The 17,319-nt window shown below is 37.7% G+C and overlaps 2 protein-coding genes across 15 annotated transcripts in view; one reads left to right on the top strand and one right to left on the bottom strand.

The window, feature by feature from the left end:
- The window catches only part of Srpk2 (SRSF protein kinase 2), a 239,211-nt gene extending 234,795 nt beyond the window's left edge, over positions 1-4,416 (top strand). For all 10 annotated transcript variants that reach the window (XM_017797549.2, XM_008830746.3, XM_029562342.1 and 7 more), the window contains one exon: positions 106-4,416. In XM_017797549.2, the coding sequence (XP_017653038.1) occupies positions 106-290 (185 nt within the window). In that variant the 3' untranslated portion in view covers positions 291-4,416. The remainder of the gene's footprint in view (positions 1-105) is intronic.
- Kmt2e (lysine methyltransferase 2E) overlaps positions 1,705-17,319 on the bottom strand; it is an 83,120-nt gene continuing 67,505 nt past the window's right edge. For 4 of the 5 annotated variants that reach the window (XM_008830742.2, XM_008830743.2, XM_008830744.2 and 1 more), the window contains 12 exons: positions 15,992-16,156; positions 14,902-15,210; positions 11,650-11,904; positions 11,345-11,489; positions 10,614-10,864; positions 10,113-10,169; positions 9,430-9,993; positions 8,301-8,587; positions 7,478-7,566; positions 7,256-7,378; positions 7,019-7,116; positions 1,705-6,309 (listed from right to left, as the gene is read on the bottom strand). In XM_008830742.2, coding sequence (XP_008828964.1) covers positions 4,792-6,309; positions 7,019-7,116; positions 7,256-7,378; positions 7,478-7,566; positions 8,301-8,587; positions 9,430-9,993; positions 10,113-10,169; positions 10,614-10,864; positions 11,345-11,489; positions 11,650-11,904; positions 14,902-15,210; positions 15,992-16,156 — 3,861 coding nt within the window. In that variant the 3' untranslated portion in view covers positions 1,705-4,791. The remainder of the gene's footprint in view (positions 6,310-7,018; positions 7,117-7,255; positions 7,379-7,477; positions 7,567-8,300; positions 8,588-9,429; positions 9,994-10,112; positions 10,170-10,613; positions 10,865-11,344; positions 11,490-11,649; positions 11,905-14,901; positions 15,211-15,991; positions 16,157-17,319) is intronic. The other variant, XM_008830745.3, reaches the window with a different exon arrangement.

Consider the following 17,319-nt stretch of genomic DNA (forward strand, 5'->3'; position numbering starts at 1 on the left):
GTTGATGCCATTATTTTCGAGAAGTGGGTTGCACTTCAAAGAGCTTGGCTGGATCATTTAAGTGAATCTGGAGTTTTTGTGATTGGCATGTTTCTTTCTCTATAGGAGAACTGCGGCATATCACCAAGCTGAAGCCCTGGAGCCTCTTTGATGTACTTGTGGAAAAGTATGGCTGGCCCCATGAAGATGCTGCACAGTTTACAGATTTCCTGATCCCAATGTTAGAAATGGTTCCAGAAAAACGCGCCTCAGCTGGCGAATGCCTTCGACATCCTTGGTTGAATTCTTAGCAGATTCTACAAATATAGCATTCTGAGCTAGGAAATGTTTCCCAGTACATTGGACCTAAACAGTGGCTCCATTCTTTAACAGGATTACAAGTGAGCTGGCTTCACCCTCAGACCTTTGTTTTGCTTTGAGGTACTGTTGTTTGACACTTTGCTTTTTGTGCACCGTGATCCTGGGGAAGGGTAGTCTTTGTCTTCAGCTAAGTAGTTTACTGACCATTTTCTTCTGGAAACAATAACATGTCTCTAAGCATTGTTTTCTTGTGTTGTGTGACATTCAAATGTCATTTTTTTTGAACAAAAATATTTTCCCCTTTGTGTTTTGGCAGGTTTTGTGACTATTTATGAAGACATATTTTAGCCAAGTATTACATAATTTACAATCTTAAGAAATTATCAGTTGGAACCAAGAAATAGCAAGGAAATGTACAATTCTATCTTCTGGCAAAGGGAAACCATTCCTGTATTATAGTATATGTAAATGCACCCTTGTAAATGTTAATTTCCATAAATATGGGATGGGGACTCAGATTTCAGAAAAGCTACTAAGCCTAAGTTGCATGTAGCAGATTTTCACTGCTCCAAGAAGTTGTGCAAACTTTTCATTCCATAACAGTTCATTCACATTGGATTTTAAACAAAGTGACTCTGGATTAGATGTCATTCTCTATATGGAACTTTAAAGGGAGAAAAACATGCTTCTCGTTCTAAAATATACATTATAATTTAGCAGTTGCATTTGTATTTTTGCATATTTTTAAAAATAATTTTAAAGAAAAAGTCATTTCCCTTTAAAAATGTGATGGCCCAGTACAATGTAGTGTTGCCTTTTCTTAGCACTGTAAGTTAAATACATAGATTAAATTGGACAAGAGAAATATGTTCAGTGTGTGGAATGAAAAAAAAATATTTTTGGAAAAGCATGATTGTGTTTGCCTAAAACACAAGGTGTGGTTTGTACAGTTTGCAGCACAGTGGACAGAATACTCCTCACAGCTCAAAGGTAACAGTGATCATGTTCATTCCATAGGCAGTTTCATTATGTTGGCTACAGCAGTTATACTTGCCTTTTTATTGTCTTTCCATGAGAGAATCATTTTCCCTTTGCAGGTTGAGTACAGTTTTAGTTTATGCATTTCCTTAAAATTAATTGTAGAATCCAGGATACAACATTAGTAGGCAATACAACTTTAGAATGTAACATATAGAGGTATATTTAGCCTCTTTTAGAAGTCAGTGGTTTTAATGTCTTTAAAAAAATTTTTTACATTAAGGTGCCTCGTTTTTCTTGACTTTGTCCATTAACATTATCCATATGCCTTTGCAATAACTAGATTGTGAAAAGATAACAAGTGTTGTAACAATAATCCATTGTTTGGGGTGCTTGCACTTGTCTTAAAAATTAAAGTGTTTTGGGTTTTTTTTTTTTTTTTTCCCAGACATTGCCTTGGTCATTTGAAGTGACAGAATGAACATACGTTTACTATCAGTACAGTGTCACAAAAACTAAAGGAAGTGTCAACATTCCTGATGCAGCAGCTGCAGTCATAGGACATACATAAACCTTACTATGAGGAAATTGCTGATTTGTTTTTAGGGGCAGAAGGGATTTAGGAATGAGGCTGTAGTATAGCTTCATCATCCAGAATGTGAATGGTCCCTTTTTATCAATGTTTTATCAGAATGCACTGATTGCATTTTATTTGAGCATCTCAAATTTCTTTTTTCCAATATTATTCACTGAGGGAATAAGACACACAGTCCTCTTTGGAGCTAGCATTACATCACATACTGCTGTGAGTTAGAATGTGGTACTCATTCATGAGATGTGCATGATGAATTTTTCTGATGAGACTGTAGGTTTCCATGTAGCTTCTGACAGATGCGGCTGTAGACCAGTGTTGTTAGTCACAATTTCCATAGAAAACATTCTTATACTCACCATAGAGTACATGTGTCTTTTCTATGTCTTTAAGAATTTTTACACTTGATTGAAATTTGTCTGCCGTTTTATTTAGCTCATGTTAGAAAAGCAACTAGTTGGATCCTATGATAAATACCCTAGCTATACAATACAGAAGCAGTTCTTCTAGAATGAACACATTTGTTTATCGGGTACCATATGGTTGTAGCAGATTCTTGGTAGTTTGTTGATAATAAATATAAGCTAAAGGTGAACCATTGGTTATGCCGAGCCTTATCACCAGCTCAGTGATTTGAGTTGAGTTCCTGTGAAATCTTCACTATCAGAGATTCAGAAGCTGCTATCAGGAAATTGACAGAACTATCCAAAGAAAAAGTGGGTATTAAAAGAGTTTCAAAGAGGTATATTCATTTCGTTTGTTTTGAGACAGGGTCTCCCTATAGCCCCCACTGGCCTGGAACTTGCTATGTAGACCAGGCTGGCCTGGATCTCCTGAGATAGCCTTGATTGCCAGAGATCTGCCTGCCTCTGCCTCTGAGTGCTGGGATTCAAGGCTTTAAAGATGAAAAGGACTTGCTTTTTCATGTGCCTGTGCCATATGTAACTTTTTAACAGGATAAAGAAGTAGAGAACTTTTATTAGAGAACTTGTTCAAGTATTTCTTAAATCCCATTTTTAAAAATGAAAGTTTGATAGAAGACATTTCTTGAATGTATGTAGTATCCATCAAAGAGTTATCATTCAGTTTGAATGTATGAGGATTTAAAAATGGTGACGAGGATAGTGCTTTGGAAGAGTTGAATATTGATATTTTACATGCTAATTAACTTTGGTCTATGTTTGAAACTATCCAAGGACAGTTAATTTATTCATTTTTCAGACATTATTCTTTAGTAACATAACCAACATAAGCAGAAGTTTGTTTGCCAAGTAAAGGATGGCAAAGTTGACCTTTGCTGTTCAAAAACTTGAAGCTGATTAGGATTAAACCCTACACAAGCTATATTAATGTACCACCAGTAGCTAATTTTCAGGTGGAAATTTAATTTAAAAACATGATTTAAGTTACTACCAAATATCATTCATTTTAAATAGTCTGTTTACTTTTTCCCCTGATGCACAAAATTTATATATACTATGGCCAAATTGTGCCATTATTTGGATGATGCAAAGTATCTTGATAAGCAGCATCAATCACGCAGCATCAGTCACTGCTGATAGACTTAGTACTCCTGAGAGGTAGAAGGCAAAGGCTAGACATTTTTCAAAAGTTAGAACTATGCCTTTTTTCCTTTGACTGAAACAAAATTTAAAGAAATATATTTTTCATGATTAAAAAGTACCCTATATAGCTAGATATTAAGCACCCACAGTTTTCATATCGGTTCTGATTAGTAATTAATTAGTGGGGCATTTCAGTCATATTCTAAAGTGTGCAAATTAAATATTCCTACTTTAGGCAAATGATTTTCAAAAAACTTATAAATTGCAATCTTTAAGTATATTGTGTGTAATACATTAGTGGTCCGGATTAATTTTATATGCTGTTAGATACTTATTAATAAGTAAAGTTACAAAGTACTACTGCTTAATTTCTTGTGACTCTTGCTCCTGGGAATAAAAAGGGCAAGTAGTAGAAACCATTTGTGGGAGCCCCTTACTTACTATTGCCTTTAGCAGTGGCCTACCATTAAACTGAGGTAGTAGTTGCTAAAGAAAATGAAAGGTTCTTGCCTTAAAAATTATATTTGAAAATTGTAACTTTTGTAAAATCATTAAGCAGACCTCCATTTTAGAAGTTGTACAGAACAATTTGGTAAAACTGACATAATTGTGATTTATTAACATGAATTAAAATGCCCAACCAGTGCTTCAATGTGACAGTATATTTAAAATAAAAAAGGGTCATATACTGTACTACTTTCACAAAGATCACACAGTTTTGCAAAAGACTTGTCATATGTACAATGCTATATATCAAATGAAAAAAGCTGGAAGCAATTATATATGCAAAAGAAATGCAGTATTTACAGTCAAGAGACATTAGAAATCATCTATACATTAAATTACATTTTGCTTGCAAATAACTGATAAAACAAAATGAGCCATGTCCACACCAAACTATAAAAATCTGTATTGCATTTTTAGACCCAAGATGCACTCACAGAATTGCTGACCAAAAAAAAAAAGGAAAAAAAAAGAAAATCCTCATAGTGCTTTCTTTAGCTGTGTACTTAATGCATATGTATAAAATATAGAAAATATTCACTAAATGAGTTTGACAGCAACAATACAATTTAAAGATCATGTAGCATCAGATCTACTGCCAGAAAAACAGCTGGAATGTTACTTACAAAATAAAGATACTCACTACTGGTTTAAGAGCACATTTCTTAAGGAATTTTAAAAAGCAAAAATGGGAAAAATACAATGAAAGAGCACTGGTAATTTTTTTTTTGTTTGTTTGTTTGTTTTTATACAAAGTCTCATGTACAAGCTTTAAAAAGTACCTTAATAGGTACATATGAAATATACAGTTTATCTTACAGAACATTTTAAAAAATGTTGTTTGAGTCCATTTTAATGCCACCCTGAACCATGGTAATTGTTTTGAAATGTTGGTGGCACCTGTGCTCTGTGAATTGGAATCTGTCCAGGCACTGGCGATGCCTGCTGAGGTCCTTGCACCCCATGTGGCAGGGCCACAGAGCCAGGATGAGGATGAGGACAGAACCCTGAAGCAGTAGGTGTTGGAATACTGTTTGGTCCTTGGGGCTGGAGATGAGGACCTGCAACGGGTAATGGACAATGTGGCCCTGTTCCAGAAGGCTGGTGTTGGGGTCCCGGTCCCAAAGTGGTGTGATGTGTGGCTTGTGAGGGATACGGTGGTACAGTTGGATGAGCACTTGCAGGAAAAAGTGGAGGTCCTTGATGAGGTGGGTGGTGTAAGGCTTGACCTGATGTTGGATGATGCCCAGAAGCCAAGACATTGGCTGGAGGAGGAGGTGGAGGAGGAGGGGGTGCTGAATTTACAACATGCTGGTGTTGTGCTTGTAGACCTTGCAGTCCTGTGGAGGGATGGGGTGGTGGATGGTGATGAGGGGCAGGACCAGGAGGTGGAGGAGGTGGTGGTAAATGGTGTCCAGCAGTTTGAGAATGAATGTGTGACCCAGGGGTGATAGCATGAACTGGCCCGACTACATGTGCTACAGAATGTTGCTGATGCGAATTTGGCTGTTGTACAAGGTGTGGTCCTGGAGCAGGTGGCGGCGGAGGTGGGGGTGGCACAACAGCAGCAGCAGTCTGATGGTGAATGGTAGGGTTCTGAGAGGGCAAAAAATGCCCTGGAGTAACATGGTGTCCGGGAACTGACTGCTGGCTTGTACTGCCAGGAAGTGCTTGATTTGGTCCAGATGTAAACACAGTTTGTTGGGAAAGGCTACCTTTTAGCTGATTATAATTCTGAAAGTTTGCAGAGGGCTGCTGGTTTTGATAGTAAGTTGAAGAAGAAGGAGGTGGAGGGGGTGGAGGGGGTGGTGCGGTGCTGTTGAGACTTTGTTGGCTAAACTGACTGTATGTTGCTGAAGATTGTCCTGAGGGTGTTTGTGTAAATAATGCTCCAGAAGTTCCCTGCTGAGTATTGGCTTGAAGGTTCTGTGCTGCTGGATAAAAGTTTCTCTGAGGCTCTCGCTGAGGAGTTCCAACTTGAGGTGACTGGGAATGATGAGGCCTGAAGGGAGATCCTAACTGCTGTGAAGGAGGCTTTGGTGAGAGATAACCATGCTGCACAGGTGTGTGAGGCGTGGAGGACTTAGGAGGATTTTCTATGTGAGGTGATGGAGGACAGTGCAACTTTGTTGGTGCAGAAGGCAGCTTTTGTGGGAGTTGCTCGGTTGCATTGCGAACATGGGACTGAGGAGGATGGTTCTTTGAAAGTGCTGGGGTGTTATTTGATAGCTGTTTTTGCTGGAGCTCTGTTTTTAGGTGAGTGCTGTTCTCAGCTTCTGAAACAGTAATTGTTGTCTCCCAGTAAGAATCTGGTTTTGTGAGTATTTTCCCATGTGACTGAGCAGGAATTACCGGTCCCGGTGAACCAGGCTATGAAGAGAAAACAAATCATATAAACTTGATATATTTATATAAACACTTTAGGTACCTTGGAATTTACTCTTACTGGTATTTAATGTTATTTGGGTCATTTTAAAGGAGGACAGGAAGTGAGAGGAGTCTGAATATATACAGTGTAGGGTAAGTACAGAGGTACAAAAACTCAAGCTGTTGAAAGGTGAGGTTTTGTTTTTTTTTCTAGTACATTCCCGAAGTTCTTGGAATATATGAGCTTTTGTTGAGGATAACCCAAGGAAATGATGATTGTCTTCCATCTGCCTTATCTTCAAGCAGACACCAGTATTTTATCCTCATTAGGACTTTAGCAGCCTTAAATACTTCCCAGGTTTTGAATTTATAACTCAAATTTCTTTATCCAACTAAAGATAAATTACATGTCATTTAGACTTTTAAAACACTTTTCACTTTATAAGGGCTCAGATAAGTGACCATGAAAATAGAAGTGGAACTTCAGGGGAAAAGTGTTAGCTGTTGATAGGCACCTAGAAAACTTGACTGTTTGGTCAGACTTGTTTGTCACAATTCAGCCCAGTAATGAATAAACAGTAAACATGATTAGGTTGGGTAAGAAGTGTTCAGCAATCACAAACTAATACTTGATAGAGCAGAAAAAAAAATCTGTCTGTATATTACTGTCAGCTTTTGTGAATGGCCACACTTTAAAGGTCAATGTTATTACCTTGCTCATTTTTGAAGGGCTTTTACAAGTGTTTTGAGAAGTGTCAGGGGATGGACATTCATTTGTAGTTGTGGGTTCTGGATTTTCAGGATCAGGGTCTGTAAAGCAGAAGAAACCTATAGTAAATATAAAATTATATGATGAATATTGCCTGTTACTAACATAAGCAGTGCACATTATATTTCTTAAACTTTTCAGAAAACTTTCTTATCTATGATAGGTCATTTGCTTACTGACCTGCCATAAGTTCAGTGAAAGGGACTAGGCTCTTAGTGTGCACCTGGGGAATGTGATTTGAATGAGATGAAGGTGAAGACTGCACATGACTCGGTGAACATGAGATACATGGTGACTCTCCCCCTAGAGATGAAGCAGAGCAGACCCAAATAGAACATTAGCGCTCCTGGAGAGCAGTGACTAGCCAGCTTCACTTTGTGGAGGAGAAACAAGCACACTTACCACTGTCTTTATCTTTTCGGTGATCACTGAGGAGTAAAGCTCTCTGATAACTTCTTTCTCTCACTTGTTCCACTGAAGTAGAGGCAGTCCTTTAAAATAAAATTACATCCTCAAGTCAAGAAGCTACTGCCAGCTAGATTATTCTCTTGTCTCTTGATAGGCAACATGTCCTTTCAGATGGATTTTGCTGTACTGGGAAAACACTGTGGTATAAGCTTTGAAAATAGCTTGTCTGATACAGCTAACCACTCTCCAAACATACATTATGCCTGTTTTCTTAAAGTATAATCTGTCTCTGGCAATATCTTAGTGGAAGGAAGAAGAGGGAAGTAGTGTGTTAACATTCGTAAGCTCACATCATGTTCCCAAAGGCAGCAAAAATACACCCCTAACAAATTGCCTTGTGTCAAAACTTTAAATTCAAAGGGGTAGGGTGACCACAAAGCAGAGTAAATGTGGCCTTTTGCCACTTTGCCAAGATGCATCTTAAATGTAACTGCTTTTGTCTTGTTGAAGAAACTAAACCTGTTCTTCATCCAAGATAACTGGCAGAGGTTGTAAACAAACTGTAGGATGTTGGCTGTGATAAAAAGTTCTTCAGGGACAAACATTTGCATGGATAAAGTGAAAAATTAGCATGGGGAAACACAGTGCAGCTTTGTAGCATAGGCAAACAGATTTATAGCTTATTTAAGAACTTCCCACCAATGATCTTTCTAGATTATGGCCACAAACCATTGATAACCCTCCCCACACTACACACAGGGAGGGTAGTCCATTAGTAAGGTTTTTGGTTACCCAGTGACACACTTCAGGAGCTTACCACTGAACTTCTGGGTCATTCTTCTCACTGGCAGCAGCTTCTTTGCCGGGACAATTATTGCTGGTTTCTTCGGAAGAGGTGTTGTAAGTGGTAGCTGGCGGTGGTAAAGGCAGGCCAGATGGATTTTCTCCCTGCTCCCCATTTTCGCTGCTGTGGGCACACCCATCACCATTGCTGCTTAGGTTTCCACTTGCATGAGGTGACACACTAACCAGAGGAAAGTTTTCTGTCTTAGAACCACTTTTCCTGGCTTCACGTTGTCTCTTGCGGTATTCTAATAGAGAAACCTTAAACAAGAAAGAAAAGCCTTATCTGTTTTATGTGTCACAATCAATTTATTTTTTCTTAAAGAATACTGCTACATTTATATTAGGATAATTATAAAATAATTGGATTTTCAATAAAATAACTAACAAATGCCTACGATGTGATAGGCATTATATTTAGATGATTTACATACATTATCTTATTTACTCTTCACAACAACCCTAAGAGATAGGTATATTATTATCCCCATTTTACATATGAGGAAATTGAGTAACTCACTCACTCAAGGTCACACAGCTGGTGAGTGTTGGAGCCGGGATTCGAACCTAGGTCTTATTTGAAAGCCCGTGCTCTTTCCACTATACTACATTGCTTCCCACAAAGTTGCCAACTGGATTCTGTTATAAAAATTAAAAGCACACATCACTAAAATGCTTTGACTTGCATAGCAGTGAGCCTATTAACAAATTAAGTGCTGCTGTTTCTCTCATTCTTGTAGAATAAGGCATTCTAACTGTCTCAGAATTTCATCTATCAGTGTCATACTTTCCAAAATACCCGTATAGCCATGGCCTATATTAAGTATTATGAGCTAACAAGGCTAATAAGAACCACAGATATTACCAACTTCTTGTGTTGTAAGAGTGGTTATTTTTAAAGTTACTCTGGTGAAATAAATCTTGAGGTTTCTATCTCTGAAGGACTTTTTCATCTAATTATAAAAGGCTTTAAAATATATACATAAAAACTTTAACTTGCATAACTAAGAATACCTTACATGATATATACTGTAGCTATCAGTTACTCATAAGAGCAGCATAATTAAAAAAAAAAAATTAAAAGGACTATAAATTGTTGTAACCTTTTTCTTTTGTGGAGGATTCTGGGGTGTGCAACTCCCGTCGATCAAATTGTCATTAATAGTCCGTCCGAAACCAGAGACAAGCCCATCTTCAGAAGTACAAAACATAGCTGTTTCCATAAACATGCCTCTAGTATCATCCTGCATCAGGCACTTTGACTCACTTACTCGGAAGCCTCCTCCAACCTCTAATTGATGCGAGGGCGTTAAGTCCCTCAAGTTGGAGTTCACTGAGAAGTTAACTCCTGTTCTGTCAGGACTCTTTACCCAGGAAGAATATATTGTGCCTCGTCCAGAGTGGGCTGAGTCCAGTTGGCTGTTGGGTTCTGTCCTGTCATGGGCCATTGTTTCCATGGTTTTATGTAAGGCAGCTGGCTCAACTGCATCAAGTCCCAGTTGAAGGTCTGACACAGGTTCCTTTTCTCCTGGGCAAGGCCTGTTGACTTCAGTCCTACTCCTAGGGCTGGTATAACCAATAGTCTTTATTTCTTGTAGGCCCAGCTCAGTTAAACTGGTATTTCTAAAAGGCCCCAATGATAACATGGTTGAAGATCTGTCATATCCCTGTTGAGAGTCGGGGACAGGAGAATCACACAAATAACATTTAAGGAACGTTTAATATCTAGCAGTAATTTAAGGAACATAATATTGAAGAAAATTACCCCTTCTTTATAACCCCTTACCTCTTGACTATAAGTGCGTCTCTTTATTTCTGGAGAACTTTCTGGGGAAGAAATATTCTACATAAAAAAAAAATGAGCAAAATTAAAATACAGCTAAGTCTATGATGTATGTAGAAGTGAAAACAAAATGAGAAACTGGCTGGGTATGGTAGCACAGGCCTTTAATTCTAGCACTCAGGATGGAGGCAGAGGCTAGGCAGTGCTACATATTGAGACCCTGTCTGAAAAAAGAACCGAAAGAAAAACAAAAAACTAAGACAACTTCTTCATAGACTGGATTTAAACTTTATTTCTATTTCCTAAGGAAGACACTTGTTTAAGGTCAACTTGATATATATATACTAACAAAAATGAAAACGTTTAAGTTTTTGTAGGTTCCCAGTTTTCTCATAGTTTCTCACCATACTAGTTAAAAGGGCTGGGAGAGGGAGTAACCACCGAGAAAACCTTAAAACATCTATTCCCAGGGATAGACATTTTTTCCCCACTGAAATTTCTTACCTCAAAGTGCATGGTGTTTCCTGGTGTACCAGGAGTCACTGGGGTAACTGGTGAATATATGGGTTTATAACCATTTCTGTAAGTTTCATCATCTGACTTTATCCGTGGAGGAGTAGCAAATGATGGGTCCGTAGGAGTGATATCTGTGTGAGTTGGTGTAGCATATGGTGAAGGAGTAGGGGTGGAGGTTTCTGAGTAAGCAGAATCTAGCAATTGGTAAAGTCTTCGTTTTTTTAGTGGTGTAGTTAAATCTGTTGATGAAATAATAATCTATAAGAAATTATACTGTTGGTATTTACTATAATATCAGCAGTAGTAATTACAATGACTTTTACCCCCAAACTGAATTACATCTTTAAAAAAAATGGTACTAACATGGACTGGTCCCCAACTCCCACAACCCAAAAGTTCAGTGTGAACAAATATTATCTTGCCTGAAGCATACAAGCCTAGAAGTCACAAATTTTACAAGTACTGATGTTACTGTAACTGATTTCTAAGAATCCTTTTGAATCTATGTCAAAGTACCTAGCCCCAAAGCTTCTAAAAGTTCACTAAACCTCAACATACATTGTATTTCAAATTGAGGTTTTATGTCAGTCACAAATGAGAAAATATGTAATAGTGTGCTTCTCTTCTAGTACACAGCAGTGATCAGCTTCTGCGTGTTAAAAGCTCCCCTTTCCCTGCCACATTCCTCCCACTAAAACATTACTGAAAAGAAATACTACCTGGAAGGGAGCAGCTATCATTTAATAGTAGTGGACTTTTATTTTCACCATTAACAGTAGGACTTCGGGATCTTTCTTGACAAGGTGAATGATACCTATGTAAAATTGTTGAATTTTCTTCTTCTAGAGCTTGTTTTAACCATCGCTGAATAAAACAGAAAATAAATGAATAAGGATCAGTTTGTAGCTATTTATGTAGCCCATAAACGCAAAGCCGATTACAAAAGCATTGCATTGTCAGGAATTGTAGGACTGAGATTTGCATTTGGCTTCTCCTAGATTTTTATATCCAAAGAAAAGTTTACCTTTTTGCATGAGCCAGAAATGTTTTCAGTAGGTTCTTTTCTTCTCTTTTTTTCCGAAAGGAATGGTGATGTAAATCTAATATAATGCTTAGGAGTAGAGTATACATGGGGACTGTAAGTGAGACCTGGCAAAGAATTGAGCTGTGTAGCTAACACCTCTGGATCTGTAGTTATGCGCAGAGGCCTTTCTGAAAGGCTGTCTGAAGGTTTTCCTGTCTTCTCATTCTTCTCACTTAACCATTCATTGACCAAGTGCTAGAGAACAGAAACATTTGGATCACTATATAGTAATTGCACAGATTCCATTATAGAATATTCTAATATCAGATTAGCTATTGGTACATAGTTTAAAACAGTAAGTTGGGTGAATGTTATGAGGCTGGAGAGATGGCTCAGCAGTTAAGAGCACATACTGCTCTTGCAGAGGACCTGAGTTCGGTTCCCAGCACCCATGTCAGGAAGCTCACAACCGCCTGTAACTCCTGCTCTGGGGCAGGCTTCTGACCTCCACGGGCACCTGCACTCAATGTGCACAGACACACACATACACACTTTAAAAAAGAAAAAAAAAAATCAAAACCAAAAAAAAACCTTTGCTTTAAATTATTCATATTATATGGTCAAAAAAAATTATTTACCGTTACTCTGAGCGTTTTTATGTAACAAATTTTATAGGGGCAAAATTCATCAGTACTTTCACAAAATTTATATTACATAAAGACTAATTTTTGGCAGACTGTGATGGTACATTACCTACAATCCCAGGCTGAGGCAGGAAGATTGCCACAAGTTTGAGGCCTGCTTTGGCTACATAGTAAGTACCTGTCCATCCAGAACTATGTAACATTAGAAAGAGAGGGGAGGGACAACAAGCTAGACACAGAAGAAATGGTGGATGTCAAACACCATGACAGAACTTCAGGAAACAGGAGAGAGAGAAAGAGGAAAAAGGGACTTTTTTTTGATATGGTAAAAATCTAGGAGATACCAATACCATAAGCAACTTAGGTTTGTTGTTTTACAATATACACATAAATTTATTTGGTTTAGGAAAAACCTGATTTTTTAAAATGGTGCTTTTATTATTTTTTATTGTATGTATATGAGTATATCTGCCTGCGTGCGTGCAAGTGTACCTGTTGTCATGTATTGCCTGAAGAGCTCAGAAGAGGGCATTGGATCTGTTGGAACTGAAGTTAGGATGGTGGTTAACTGCCGTGTGGGTGTTGGGAATCGAACCCAGGTCCTCTGCAAGAGCAGCCAGTGCTCTTAACTGCTGAGCCATAACTCCAGCCCCTTAAGTAGTGCTTTTCTAACCAGGGGGGTCATCAAAATCTCTTAGAGATAGGGTCAGTGCACAGACATGGAAAAATAAGTGTGTCCATATTGACAGTCTTTTGAAATATCTCTTAAAGATCTCTCCTTTTGAAAATTTACCATCCTTTTGTTCTGATTATTCTTTAATCTACAATGTACATAATCCTGTTTATTTTCCTCTAGTGCTTAGAATGGAACCCCAGGGCCTTAAGTGCTTGTCCACTCAGCCACACCCCAGCCCTCATGATGTAGTGTCTGCTATCTGAATATGCCTGGTCCTGAAGTATGATTACTCACTTTTAAAAACCTCAAACCTCGTTATTTAGGATTTTTTTTTTTCTTTTTTGCTGTCAGGCATTCATACGTTTATCTAGTTAGCAAATAATTCTTTTGATTTTTATATTTTTAATGTAACTTCTAGAAAAAAAGTATATGTGCATTCACACAAAAATTCATACATATACAAACACATATCCTATCTTCCAAAGGTAAACACCATTAAACATTTTTGCATTTTTTATTTCTTTTCCTGTATAAAAAAATACTTTTGTTGGACAATAAAATTCTATATATTATTAAATGGAATGACATCTTTAGGGGGAAATCATAATAATTTGGCACTAAATGACAAACTGTGTTGTAGTAATGAAAAATAATACTATAAACAAAACTTACAGGCCAAAGAGGGTTTTTTTTTTTTTTTTTTTTCCCCAGAAAATAAGATACAGGGCTTACCTACAGTTACATCAAGAGGATGCAAGAAGACACTCCCCCGCCCCCAAAGGAGCTATCGGTTTAAACAAACACTAACAATTTAGTGTTTAATGATTAAACATAGGGTCTGTGTGACATTTGTAATTGAGAAAAGTTTCATATCTCAAAACATGAGTATTTATTTTCACAATAACTGTAGTTTTTCTCTTTTCATTGTGTTGTTACACTTACTATTGATGGCAAGTATTAGCTTAAGTTATGTGATACAGTAACAACATACAAGCTTTGAGTGAAACATTAGAGATCCCTCTAATGAAATGCATGACTCTCTGGCAAGGAAACTGGCCTCTGCCATTAATGTCTAATCCTTCGCTCACACTAAAATTATGTTCAGCATACTTTCCATGGTTTAGCAGCCTGCCTATACACTGTATGGAATTAGCTGAGAAGAAAGACAAAGCAAATGGTATTTTAAAGTGCCTTGTTAGAAATGTGTGTGACTGCTATTTGGTACTATCGGTCTACTCAACTGCACTCTTGTTTTATTCAGAGTAGGAGAAAAACGGCAACCTCTAAGGTTATTTTTTAGCTGAAAAGCTTGTCAGTTGAATTTTAAAACTAATCTTCTTTATAAATATCCACTTTCGGTGCGATGACTCCAAAAAGGCATTTACTGCTAAGCCTGATGACCTGAGTTCGATCCCCAGGATCCACATAGCAAGGTGTCCTCTGACTAGTACATGTGCATTGTGGCATGAGCATATACAAAAATAACTATAAACATTTCTTTGAATTCTTAATCTTAGTACATTCTACTGAAATAAGTTTCTTTTCATTTAATTCTTAGAATCTACCTACATAATCAAATTTGGAAAATATACAAACAGTAAAGAAGGGGTGTGGTTCAGTGGTAGGTTGCTAGCCTTGCATTCATGAGACCTGGATTAGATCCCTAGGCACGGGAGAGGGGAACTATGCTAAAACTGTTTCAGAGAAATGTACATTTTATACACAGCATTATTTTAATGCTGAATGTTTTCATGTATTGAATCTTCATAATACAAACTAGTAACTCACTTGACAGTTTGGCACTTCTCTATCTGAAAATAGAAAAAATGCTTCTTATTTAGTTCATTTTAGGAGATGCAGATTGAATTCTTAGGATACCAGTTTAACTATTGTGTGAGTCTTGTTGGAAACAGTTCTCACTGTCAATCATACCTTCTTTGTTTTGGGATACTTTGTGGGACATTTGTTAAGTGCTGGAACTTCAGTTTCAGTAACTATTTCTGCTACTGCAGTTTCCATTTCCGGTTCTACAGCAAGTATAGTGCTTTCAACATCATTCTGTTGAGATGTAACTTCGACATCAGGAGAAGATGGCTGTATATCTGAGCACATGCTGACAGTTCTGTGTCTGCGACGTTGCTGTCCAATGTGAGTCCTACTGCGAGAAAAGCTTTTCCTCTGTTTAGTTCTATTCACTTTGGCAGGGATTGGCTTGATAGCAGTTTCTTCTTTTGCTTGTTCCTAGTTCAACATACAACAGTGGGACAGGAACTATTAAATCTTTTTTAAAGTTCATTTATTTTGCATGTGTCTGCACATGCAATTGCATGTGTGGAGGTCAAAGGACAACTTGAGGAAATGGGTTCTCTCTTTTCACCACATATGTTCTCTAGGGATTTCATTCAGGTTGTCAGGCTTGTGGCAAGCAGCTCTACCCACTGAGCCATCTTTCTGGTCCAAAATTTATGAATTCTAATAACAAACCAACACATAATTTAAAATTTTTCTTAGAGCCTGTATAACCTTTTAAATTTCCCACAGGACTTTTAAAAAATGCCCTAAAAAGCTAGTATCAGACATTAAATTCTTGAACTGGTGAGATGACTCAGTGAGTTAAGTGTTTGCTGTACAAGCCTAAAGACCTGAATGTGATCCCTAGAACCCATCTAATGGAAGGACAGAACTGACTCACATAGCTGTTCTGACCTCCACATGTGTGTCATGGCATGCACTGCACCATACACAAATTCATTTTTTAAATTAAGCCGGGCATGGTGGCACACGCCTTTAATCCTAGCACTCAGGAGGCAGAGGCAGGCAGATCTCTGAGTTCAAGGCCAGCCTGGTCTACATAGTGAGTTCCAAGCCAGTTGGGGGTACAGGGGGACCGTATCTCAAAAAGATTAAAAGACAATATTTTTTTAAAATTAAAAACATTCTTTATAGATGTAACTAATGTTTGCAGAAATTTTAGTTTAAGGGATTTAAATATGAAAATGAAAGAGGACATGAATGATAATACCTGGATAACTTCAGCATCACTGACAATCTGTGTGTCTTTGCACTCAGGCTTAACTTCAGTTTTGGCTGTGCTGATCCTTTCCAAAGCTTGTTCTCGTCTTTTCTCTCTCTTTTCAAGTCTGGCAAAAGCTTGTAAAATTGCTTCCATTTTCCTTTCTTCTCTTGTCTATGGAATTTAAATTTGAGGTGACATTATTCCAAAGTAAAAAATTTAAAGTTCAATTGTTAATGCCAAATTTAAAAAGCAACTGCTATGATACTATTAGCACAGTAAGCCTATAGCTGGTAGGAATGGGAGAAAGTTTGTAGTTGTTCAACATGCTTTCGAATCCCAAGCATTATTACAAATATGTGTTATGAAAGGAGCATTTGTGTGAGTGGTAATGGTAATGATAAAGCAAAAGAAAAGAGCCTTATTTTACCAAACCAAAAATCTTTTTTAAGAAGCCTGCCTTTTAAAAAAGATTCAAAATTCCTAAGGAAATGATAGGTTGAATAGGGAAAATTCGTATGCAATAAAGAGTTGATATTGCTATATTGTCTTAGGTTCAAATCATAATTCTACCAGTTATTTAAAATGTCTCCCTCATCCTCGTAAATTACTTTTAACCTTTATGAGATTATAAAATGTGCAACATGATACTTACACTTCACTGGATTGTTACTGAGTTCAAATAGAAAAATGTGAGGTTTTTCAAACAGTACTTGGAAAAATGGTAGGCATTCCATAAATGTTAACTATCATTTCTACTTTAGCCCTCTTTCCCTCCATTACAATTCTTTTAAGGCATTCCTCTACCTTCTGCTCTTCCTTTCTTACACTGACACTTCAAGACAGGGGCTGAGGGAACAGCAAGAGTTCCTTTGAGCATCAGTTCTCTTGGATAGAGAACATTAAGAGCAAGACCCAGAGCCTTGACCAGAGGGCCTGGCAAATGCTTCAGCTCTCAACCAGAACCAGGAAGCACGTCCATCAACTGTCCAGTTCTCCAAATGAAAGAACCAGGTCCTGAGGCTCAGATCCATTTGTCTTTCCTCCTTCATTGTCATCGATGTGGGGAAGAAAGAAAGAAAGATCAGAAACTCAAGATCTGGCTGCCACAGTCTTCTCAACATTGGAGTTTCAGCTTTAGTTCCAGTAATCATTGGTAGAGATTTAACCATTCAGAGACCTATGCTCCCGACACTATTGCTTACTCTTTTCTGGGTTTTTCTTTGTCATAATCAATAAGGAAACAAACAGGTGCCAATACTCAGCTGGAAATGTTTTTTTGGATCTTGAGACAGGGTTTACCTGCAGTCCCAGATGGCCTGGAACTCTATGTAGAC

The sequence above is a fragment of the Nannospalax galili genome, unplaced genomic scaffold (assembly GCF_000622305.1).
Source record: "Nannospalax galili isolate Female #2095 unplaced genomic scaffold, S.galili_v1.0 scaffold312, whole genome shotgun sequence".
Classification (NCBI taxonomy): Eukaryota; Metazoa; Chordata; class Mammalia; order Rodentia; family Spalacidae; genus Nannospalax; species Nannospalax galili.